The sequence below is a fragment of the Gaeumannomyces tritici genome (genome assembly GCF_000145635.1).
Source record: "Gaeumannomyces tritici R3-111a-1 unplaced genomic scaffold supercont2.11, whole genome shotgun sequence".
Lineage (NCBI taxonomy): Eukaryota > Fungi > Ascomycota > Sordariomycetes > Magnaporthales > Magnaporthaceae > Gaeumannomyces > Gaeumannomyces tritici.
In genome coordinates, this window is record NW_008804555.1 from 1702 (window position 1) to 10900 (window position 9199).

Here is a 9199-nt window from a genome sequence, read left to right on the forward strand (position 1 = left end):
GGGGGGAAGGGAAGGGGCCGCCTGTGTCGGCGCCGACGCCGAGGAGGCCTTCCTGGCCCTGTTCGGGCCCTGTCGGATGTTGCTCATTCCGCAACGGGGACGGCGTGTTCGCATGCGTGTGCGCTGGGGTGCGCGGAGGCCGGTGCGGTAGCAACGCGCGCCTCCGGGCTGAAGGGCCGCGGAGGATAGCGTGCGCCACCCTACTGGCTAGGGGAGGCGTTGGCGGCGGCATGGTGCCGTCGCCAGCGCCGTGGGCGGGCGTGGAGTTGGTGTTGGGCCGCTGAATTGGCGGGTGTTAAGGATTTGTATGTAACTTTGCTGTGTGCACTAACAGTGCAATGCCAAGAATTGATGTGTTCAAGGAAGGTGCTGGCTTCAAGGGATACTTGGAAGCTAACTTAGGTTGACTGATGCCGAAGCCTCAGTCAAAAACTGTCTAGGGAGGTTCTATCTGACATTTTATACCCCGGGCCTGCTCTGCCTGAGTCCCGCGGCCGCAGGAGGGCTTGGGGCGGATCGATGCCTACCTACGGATGCCGGAGATGCCGGTCGTGATTTTGGCAGGCCCGGCGATTAAGCTACCGCATTCGAGACCGTGCGCCGTGACGTTCGCCGCGCAAGCTGGGCGGGCGGGTTCGCCCTGCTCGTGATCGCGGAGGCTGGCATTACCTACGCTGCTAACAGTCGGCTGGCGGCACGTATGGGCTACGCAAAAGAAAGAAGGACCTTGGAAAGCGTGGGTACCGGTACGCGGGCACCACCGCGCCAGGGTCGATGGCAAGGTGAAGACAAGGTGACGGCGGGCTGAGGGAAGGGTGGGTCAATATGGGCCTACCCCGGTCGCACCCGCCGTCATCTGCTGTCACGGGCAGCAAGGGTAGCCCCGCATATCCTGTCTCCCTCTTATCGGGGAGGGGCACAGAGATATATCTCTGTGCCCACATGACCCTCCGGCTCCGGCGGATACCCTCACCGTCTCTCACATCTGCGCTTTGCACGCCAACTCGGCCCTGCGTGTGTCGCTTCCAATTGCCCCGCCCACAGACCCGATCGACGATACAACCTGCCTTCCTTCCTTCTAGACTCTCTGCGCCGCCGACTATAACCGCACATCTCCTACAATACACGCGGCCCGACCGAATATACGACCTACCTCGCATCTCCCACACCGACCTGACCGACGATGACGCGATGTCGCGACCCGCGCAAACGCGCGCGCGTGCATGAGGACGATTCTCTGCCTCCTAGGCGCCGCCGCAAGAACGTCATAATCAGCGATAGGAGAGCGCCCTACATCGAGTCGCTCGATCGCTACTACAGCCTGACGGGCGGTGTCGGGTCGAGCCGGGCCAAGCACTTCGCACGATTGCCTAGCGCCCGACGCTGCTGCGTCGGTGTGGAGTGGTTACCGCATGGGCCGTATAGGGCGCTACAGTCCCGACAAAACATGCACCTGTATTGCTGCCCCAGCAACCAAATCCTGGGGTTATTCTCCGCACCTAAACACGGCACCCCGACACATTCGCAAACTCGTCGTAACCCAATCTTGCGGCGACGGTAATGCCCGCTCCATATGTGCGCGAGCACCCGGCGTAGGACGGTGCCGACGCGCTCTCGACCAAGACCTCCTGGGCAGCATAAGGGCCAGGCCGCCGCTCGCCGCGCCCAAAGAACTCGGACGCGCCGTCGAGGACAGTGGGGCCGGTCAAGGCACAACCAACATTAGGGCCGTAACCGTGACCGACTTTGCGCCAGATGTTTGCAAAGATGTAAGTCTCAGTGGCTGGTAGTCGCATTTTCTCGGCACGAACCCCTTTTTTTTCTTCTCTTTCCCTTTGTTTGCGCTGGCTGTTGCTAACCCAAGCCCTTTTTTTAACCGCGGACAGTACAAGCAAACAGGCTTCGGCAATAACTGCAAGTACCTACACGCGTGAGAGTATTACAAGGCCGGGTGGCAGCTCGACCCGGGAGTGGGGAAGCGTGGCCAAAGGCAAAAAGAACATAGGAGGGACGGTGGTTGCGAGCGCAGCAGATCGCGGCAAGCGTGCGAACAACAAGGATGACGATGACGACGTGCTGCTCAAGAGCATACCGTTCGCGTGCATTATGTGCCGCGAGGCGTACAAGCAGCCGGTGGTGACGCGGTGCGGTCATTATTTTTGCAAGCCATGCGCCCTCAAGCCGTACCGGAAGGACCCGACCTGTGCGGCGTACGGCTCCGGCACTGACGGCGTCTTCAACGATTCCAAAAGCCTGCAAAAGCTGCCGGACAGGAAGTGGGAGTGGGTTGTCAAAAGGAGGTAGGTGATTAAGGCCGGAGAGGAAGTTAGCGATGAGAAGGAGGGGCGAAAGTGTCGCTGCAGATGCTGGACGTATCGCCTTACGACCCTGATGTGAAAGCGACGTCTCGCTTCTGGCGCGATGATGCCGAAAAGTAGGCTGAGCGCAAGGTGCAACAATATTCCCAGTTTTGTAAGGAGCTTTAAGAACTCTACAACAAGGCAAGCTAATCGCAGACAAAATCACTCCTGATCCTGCTCCCCCTTTTGTTCAGCCGTCGACTCTATCTGCTCCCTCATCTGCCGGCTTTCCTTGCCTTGTTTCTCACCCAGCCTCTTTGCCCTAGATTGATTGGGACAACGATGGCGAGGCGACGGCGACGGTGTTAGATAGTTTTGCCGTAGCTTTTACCTAACCGTGACTGGCTGGACCTTGCGGTGATCGGACACCACCAAGCGTGCGTCCGCATCCGACACGTAGTATCTCTCTACGGCGGCCGTCATGAACCTGCCGCCGCCGCCGCCCGGAGAGTCTGGCGGGAGGCCCGCTCCCATCGATCGGAGCTCCCGATGGATCCTTGCCGCCGCATCGAAGGCTTCAGGGTGGGTTTGCAACGGGTAAACCGCAACATCTGTCCAGGATCGTTGTTAGCGCAGGGGGTTTTCGTTTGTGCTACGTACGGGGGTTTTTTTTTGGCGGCGGCGGGGGAGGTTTAATAATAGGGCAGCCAAGTCAAGACGTACTTTCGGGATTGAGGATTTGGGCGTCGATCGAGGCCCGGGTTATTTTGCGTGCTAACCCACTGGCATCCACAAGGTAGGGGACCCCAGGCTAAAGTCAGGGACGAACATCAATCAGCAAAGCATCCTCTCGGTTTCTCTCTCTGAAAATGGTCCGGAAAAGATAACTCAACCTGGTCGTCCCCTTGGTTGGGGTCGCGGTAAAACTCGACGGTGCCTCCGTACATGAAGAGGTCAAACACTCGTCCCGACTCACCCCTTGGCAGCATATCGCCGCCGCGGCTCATTATGCTCTGACTGTAGCCTCGGACAGTAACGTGGGGGGGCGTGTAGCTTTTGTCCAAAGCCCCGTTGGTCCCCGCGAGGTAGCCGATAAACGCATGGACGAGCTCGTGGCACGTCGTCATCCCGAAGAGGAATTGGAAAGTGATATCACGCTCCCGCGCTTGCTGCGGCAATGTGGGCGAGGCGAAGTTCCGGGCCATGGCCAGGACGCGCTAGAAACAAGCACCAGTATTGATTAGCGGTGGCCAGGGTTCATAACTACGGGATGGCGCTTGCTAGTTAATCACCTCTGGGTTGAAATAAAAGCCTGTCGCGACGACGGGCTTGTAGTCCCACAGGTTGCCGTCCCATTTTCCGGGTGGTGGGCCGGGATCGTTCCTCACCGTTTGGGCGAGGTTATCTGGATTGCGGATTTCGCTTGCGAGGATCACCATCGGGAAGTTGTTTCTAATGCGAGAGAGGAAGTGGTTGACGTAGTCTCGTATATTTTGGAGGTCCCCATCGAAAGGCACGCCCTCGTCATGCCACGCTTGGATAACCTCGGTCCCGACACTCTGGAGGACCTGTCTTCCGCGGTCGGACTCTAGGGTCCGGACACCGATGCTCATTGAAGATACAAGCTTATAGTCAGAAGCGTCCGAAAACTGTCAGCGGGAGACGGGACGGGGTGCCCTGACGAGAGAGGCGGGCGGGCGAGCCTGGGGGCAGAACAGGCTGGAGTGTACGCAAGTGAAGATCTCAGTGTTCCCGTTGATGGGCAAGAAAGTCTGCGAGTCCCATATGCCGTTGAACGTGATGCCGCTCGAGGTTTGCCACATGCGCGTGGGGCCGATTGCAGGCTCATTTTGGGTAGCACTGGAGGACGACATTGCGCTGATTCTGTGGTCGTAGCAGTTGCAGGGTGAGGAATTGGAGGCAAGGAGTTTACAAATCCAGCAGGAGTAGTAGTAGTAGTAGTAGTAGTAACGAGGATGCTCTTTTCTCCAGATCCGTTGGGGCCCGACCCCTCGTTGGGCGCCATTCGAAACCTGCTAGGTTGGGCGATAGAGCGACATTAAAGCACATGCGGGGGAGCTGCTATGGGAGGGCCGTTATTCCGGGTCACCTCGAAGCGACCGACAAGGCTGTCATCGGGGGTGGTGACCAACGGCATTCTGCGGCCCGTCCGCGCGCTGCGTGCAAGATTCGCTGGACCAGGAGGCCAACCCAGGGGGAGGTGATTAGGCTAATTGGAAATCACACCACCGAGAAAACCACACACGAAACTGAATGACCTAACCCAATGTTTGTTGGTCGCGAAACGGCGCGCGTCAGCTTGGCTGCAGCGCGTCGGCGGGCGTGCCTAAAACCGGCGGGGCGATAGTGGATCAACTGCTCAGCCAGTTCACTCCCTATTGGCCAAAGGCCTCCACCTTGGCCGCTCCGCAAGTGCGCGGGAATCCACTGCCCCCAAATGGCGAGAGGCTAGGGCGTGTCGGAACTCGTGTGGCTTATGTTGAGTGTTTCCCCAGCCTTTTGAAAACCTTCGCTGCATGCCACACCGTTCCAACTGCACAGCAACTTGTGGCGTGCTTCAAACACATGGCCACGATGCCCGAGTTCGACACCGATACTGCCGCCGGCGCCCTCGACGACGAACATCTCTCGCATTTCCGGCTCGCTGTCGGCAATGTCCTCGCGACGGCATCGGCGCAAGATGCATTCGCTCAGATATTCGACGGGCTGCCGACGATCCAAACGTGGGAGACATTCCTGCCGCCCATGAGGTCACACCCCATATACGAACTCAACCACAGCACAACCTGCGAAGCCGCCTTGGAGAAGATTGAGGAGTTCGGGCGCACGTTCGATGCCGGCCGCCAGCTGCAGTTCCGGCGCCAGCTCCTGCACGCGTTCAACGCCGTCGAAGTCGGAAGCCCCGAGTTCGATCTGCGCCTTGTCGAAATGGCGGCCGTCGCCTGCCATTCCATCGCCGCCCACCTGTTCAAAATGGACGCCGGCGTCCACAGGCGCAAGGTACACATGGACTGGTTCGCGTCCCAGATGCAAATTCAGTTGCTTAGCCAGCGATATTCTTACTCGGTCCCCTTGCCAATAACCCCATTCCACCACCGCGCCTATACAGCCTTCGAACAGTACCCTGACGGCGAAGCGGATATTGTTGGATATTGGGCAGAATGTATGATTTTCGGCGGCGTTGTGGTTTTCGATCGGGGCAAATCCGACAGTGAAGTAAGGCCCTCCTCGCCTTCCATTTGCTCGTGCTTGTGTATTATGCCACGTTCAGGTGCTAACTTGCCGTTTAAACCCACAGTGCAACGCTGTTTATTTCCACGACGGCCGCGACGGGGGACCATTCACACTATACCCGCCAACCGACGACCAACTACGCGCCCTTTTGGCCTTCCTCAAATCGCCCCCGGGGCAGGACAACCCACTGCCCATTCTGGCTTCGGATCTTAATCGGTACAGATGGGACCCGTACTATGCCATGAAGGACCACCACATCTTCCGCGACCGTTACGAAAGGTATAATACTGAAGGCCACAAGAGCACATGGAGGTGGGGCTTCAGGCATTGGCCCGAACTGTACGACCAGCAGGTTCTTTTGCAGGCGGCTTTGCATCACGTTAAAGACCAGCCCGGTCCGGACGAGGATGAGGTTAAGGCGGCGGAGGAGGGGTTAAAAAAGATCACACCGACGTCGCCCGTCTGGCACAACCGGCAGGGGCAGACCCATGAGGGGCAGCAGGCAGCAGATAGGCGGCTTATAGAGGCTTCCCTTGATAGGCACATTGGGGTCGCCAGCGGGGGGACGGGCCACCAGTAGCAATACTGTGTTGAGATTCGTGGCGCTCAGCGGAAGGGCTGCGCCGGGCGTGTGTAACGTGCTGTGCACAGGAAGGGGTTCTCGCTGGGAGATCTCAGGGGTCCAGGTCACTCAGTAGCCTAGAGAAAGCGTGCGGGGCAGTGGTGTATTCAGCAGAAGGTGCCTGGCAGCACTGAACAGGAAAAACAAAAAACGGTTGCTTGCCCTCCAGACCCCTTGTGTCATGGCGTGGCGCGAGGTCTGGCTGACTCAGCCATGCACGTGCCCCACAGCCTGGCATTCAAGTGCGGGCACGCGCACACGCGTCTTATAGATTCCCTCTTTCCTCTTCATCTTCAATTCTAAAGTCTACTTGGTAGATTACACGGTTCCATTGTGCCGGTCCGTGACACCTTAACAGGGAGTCTTGCGGGCCCTAGTTATACATGGTGTCGTGGCCCTAAACAATATTACGACTCCCTGTCGGTGATGCCGCATAATACTAGTGATCCCGCTTCCGGACAGGTGAATCATTCTTTGGGTTACGGGTTGTTGCAGATGGGGCTCTTGGCTCCACAGGGATAATGATACCTGCGCCCTGCAGGGTTGTTACACAGGGCGCATCCTCTTCTGAGGCCTGGGACGCTTCTATGTAGTTTCTCCTGGATTTTTTACATTGCCATACACAACACTAAGCTCTGCCTGCCCTCTATCCCGTCCTTTTCAAGCTGAAAACATTGATATTCTCATTTAAGAAGAATATTATGGGACAAGCTGCATAACCCTGTAGGACTGATGTGCTCTATGCTTTAGGGCAGGCTCTATTTACAAACCGACAGGCAATTTAAGTAGGTGCGGCCAAGCCCACAGGACCAATAAGGCTTGTATTCAGAAGGCAGTGCTGCAGTCGCTGGTGCTGATTCTTGGCCCCTCTTCCAAGAGAGAACAAGGCCAAACAGTGGGGAAGGGCTTTTAACTTCCGTCGTACAGTGTATGTAGAGAGGAGGCGGCCACGTGCGCCCCTGGGCGCTACCCCGCTGGTAGCAGTGCCTGTCACACGGGGATCACACCTGTGACTAACGGCAGGCCCATTGGGCCAACAGGAGGCCAATAAGGAGGCCTTGATAAACGGGCGCTTCGTGGTTGGGTCGCCTCCAACAAGTCACAGGTCCCTCGCAGGACCAACGACCAGTTGCAGGCGCTTGGCTCCCCGACCCCGCAATTAGATACGTACCCTAGGAGTCTGCACGGGCCACTTAGAGGCCTATATAGAGGGCGCCCCTCGAAGGGATCCCTCGAGGAGATTCTGACTCCTATTGAGACTTTTCCAAGCCGACTTTGTCCCCTTGTAACAGTGCCTTTCAGCTGTGGCTGTTTTGTAGCGGTACACAATCTGTGACAGGGTGTCGGTTCGTTCGGGTTGGTGTGGCCGAAAGCGCGGGTTGAGGCGGGGGAGGCGGAAGGTAGACGACGGGGAGCTGACATACGTTGACCACTAGTAGACTTGGGAATTCCAAGCCTAAGAACTGCAAAGTATTGATTGCTAGTTTAGAGAAGCTTGTTTAAACTATCCAGCCCAATGCCTAGTTCCTTTGCTTGTATGAAACTGCTTCAGTAACTATATAAAAGGCCCTGCCCATAGACCGGCCGGAAGAGATTGGAATAACGACGGACACTACCGCCAAGGAAACCGCGATCACCGTCGTGATCATTCCGTCGCGATTAAATATAAAAAAAGCAAGCACTAGGAATCCCTAATAACAAATGGGCTTTCCCGGCTACCTGCACCTTCTAGTCGGGCAAGTCGATTCGTGTCAGCCGCAAGGCATTCTTTCTAGGCATCTACAGGGCCCATGCGCTAGGATTCAGCGTAAGGATTTAGGATTTAGCGCAAGGATTTAGGGATTTAGCGCTAAGACCAACAACTGTGGAAATGTTCTCCAGGCTGTCGGATTGAACGATATAAGGACAACCTGGGGGACAGAATTCCTAGTGAGAAGAGAGCAGAGAATACAGAACAATCTTCTTGGTGCTGAAAACGTCTGACAATTCGGGCCTTTACGCCTCCCGAGAATGGTTAGAACCGTACTGGGTGGTTCTTTCTTCCAAATCCTTCCGGTACGGGGTTTTCCGGAAGCGGCCGAAGCAGCACGACTGCATACGGGTCGCGATACCTTCTGAGGCGGAATCTGATCGCTTCCCAACCTTCCATCCGGACCGCTGCTGACTTCTGCTTCTGGCAGAGGCCCGACGTCCAGGCTCGCGCGGGGAGACGAAATGGCTCGAAGAGGGGACATGCTGGGACTTTGAGGACTCTGTCGCGGGGTAGGCGGAGCTTGTCTCGGGGGCATTTCAGCTTCATGCCCTGTTTGGCTGCTCAACCTGTCAGATACGAAGGTACTCGATGGTACGATGTGGAAGGATCTAGAAAGATTCCAGGTGGAGCATGAACATGGGCACCCCGGTGCACAGACCACATACTTTGTGTATATCAACGAGAACAATCATCCTCTTCGAAGGACAGAGGAAAAAAGGACAGACAATGCATTCTTCCCATTCATGGATGACTAGAGACAGTGTTTTCTGACAGAAGGTGTATAAGCAACAGGAGGGCACGCGCCTTAAACAGCTGCGGGCGCACTTGCAAGAGATTGCCGACCTCGTGCGCCCTCAAAAAAAGATGCCCTCGCCAACGAGGCCACCCTTCTCGGCAGATACTGGCAACAGCGCCGGGAGCGCGACGATCGGTTCCATGCCTTGCAGGAAGAGGCTTTGCTCCTTGCCCGCCTACAATCTGATAGGGAAGAAGACGACGTAGCCCTTCCTCCCAACTGGCAGCTTACCGAGGAGCTCTCCCCCTACACGCGTGGCGCCTCACGGCACGAGACGAGCGCACGGTCCGGAAGGTGATACGGTTCTACTGGCGAGATAAGTACGGCCCAAATTACGCCTTGGGGGTCTCTTTTCCGGGCAAATATACGGCAGAGGACTACGAGGTCTCTTTGCAGGACGAAAAGGCTGATCTAGGCGACTTGATTGATCCCGTCCTTACGCAGTTGAGTGTGTCATGCGCATAGTTGAGGCT

At 57.0% G+C, this 9199-nt stretch overlaps 5 protein-coding genes across 5 annotated transcripts; 3 read left to right on the plus strand and 2 right to left on the minus strand.

Annotated features, from left to right (window-relative positions):
* Positions 1–393: 393 nt before the first annotated feature.
* Positions 394–1160, minus strand: GGTG_13231 (hypothetical protein; the record flags this gene model as incomplete). Its single annotated transcript, XM_009231136.1, has 3 exons — positions 394–407; positions 532–804; positions 1154–1160. The coding sequence occupies 3 exons, from the start codon at positions 1158–1160 to the stop codon at positions 394–396; spliced, it is 294 nt and encodes a 97-aa protein (XP_009229400.1).
* A 23-nt stretch (positions 1161–1183) lies between these two features.
* GGTG_13232 (hypothetical protein) lies at positions 1184–2304 on the plus strand (the record flags this gene model as incomplete). The annotated part of the gene is made up of 3 exons (XM_009231137.1): positions 1184–1394; positions 1471–1769; positions 1900–2304. The coding sequence occupies 3 exons, from the start codon at positions 1184–1186 to the stop codon at positions 2302–2304; spliced, it is 915 nt and encodes a 304-aa protein (XP_009229401.1).
* Positions 2305–2687: 383 nt separating this feature from the next.
* GGTG_13233 (hypothetical protein) lies at positions 2688–4174 on the minus strand (the record flags this gene model as incomplete). The annotated part of the gene is made up of 5 exons (XM_009231138.1): positions 2688–2911; positions 3024–3111; positions 3194–3517; positions 3593–3949; positions 4031–4174. 5 exons carry the CDS (start codon positions 4172–4174, stop codon positions 2688–2690), a joined length of 1137 nt encoding a protein of 378 aa, XP_009229402.1.
* A 712-nt stretch (positions 4175–4886) lies between these two features.
* Positions 4887–6557, plus strand: GGTG_13234 (hypothetical protein; the record flags this gene model as incomplete). The annotated part of the gene is made up of 2 exons (XM_009231139.1): positions 4887–5537; positions 5620–6557. 2 exons carry the CDS (start codon positions 4887–4889, stop codon positions 6133–6135), a joined length of 1167 nt encoding a protein of 388 aa, XP_009229403.1. The 3' UTR covers positions 6136–6557.
* An 867-nt stretch (positions 6558–7424) lies between these two features.
* GGTG_13235 (hypothetical protein) lies at positions 7425–9024 on the plus strand (the record flags this gene model as incomplete). Its single annotated transcript, XM_009231140.1, has 3 exons — positions 7425–7984; positions 8059–8106; positions 8744–9024. Exons 1-3 carry the CDS (start codon positions 7879–7881, stop codon positions 9022–9024), a joined length of 435 nt encoding a protein of 144 aa, XP_009229404.1. The 5' UTR covers positions 7425–7878.
* Between the last annotated feature and the right edge of the window lie 175 nt (positions 9025–9199).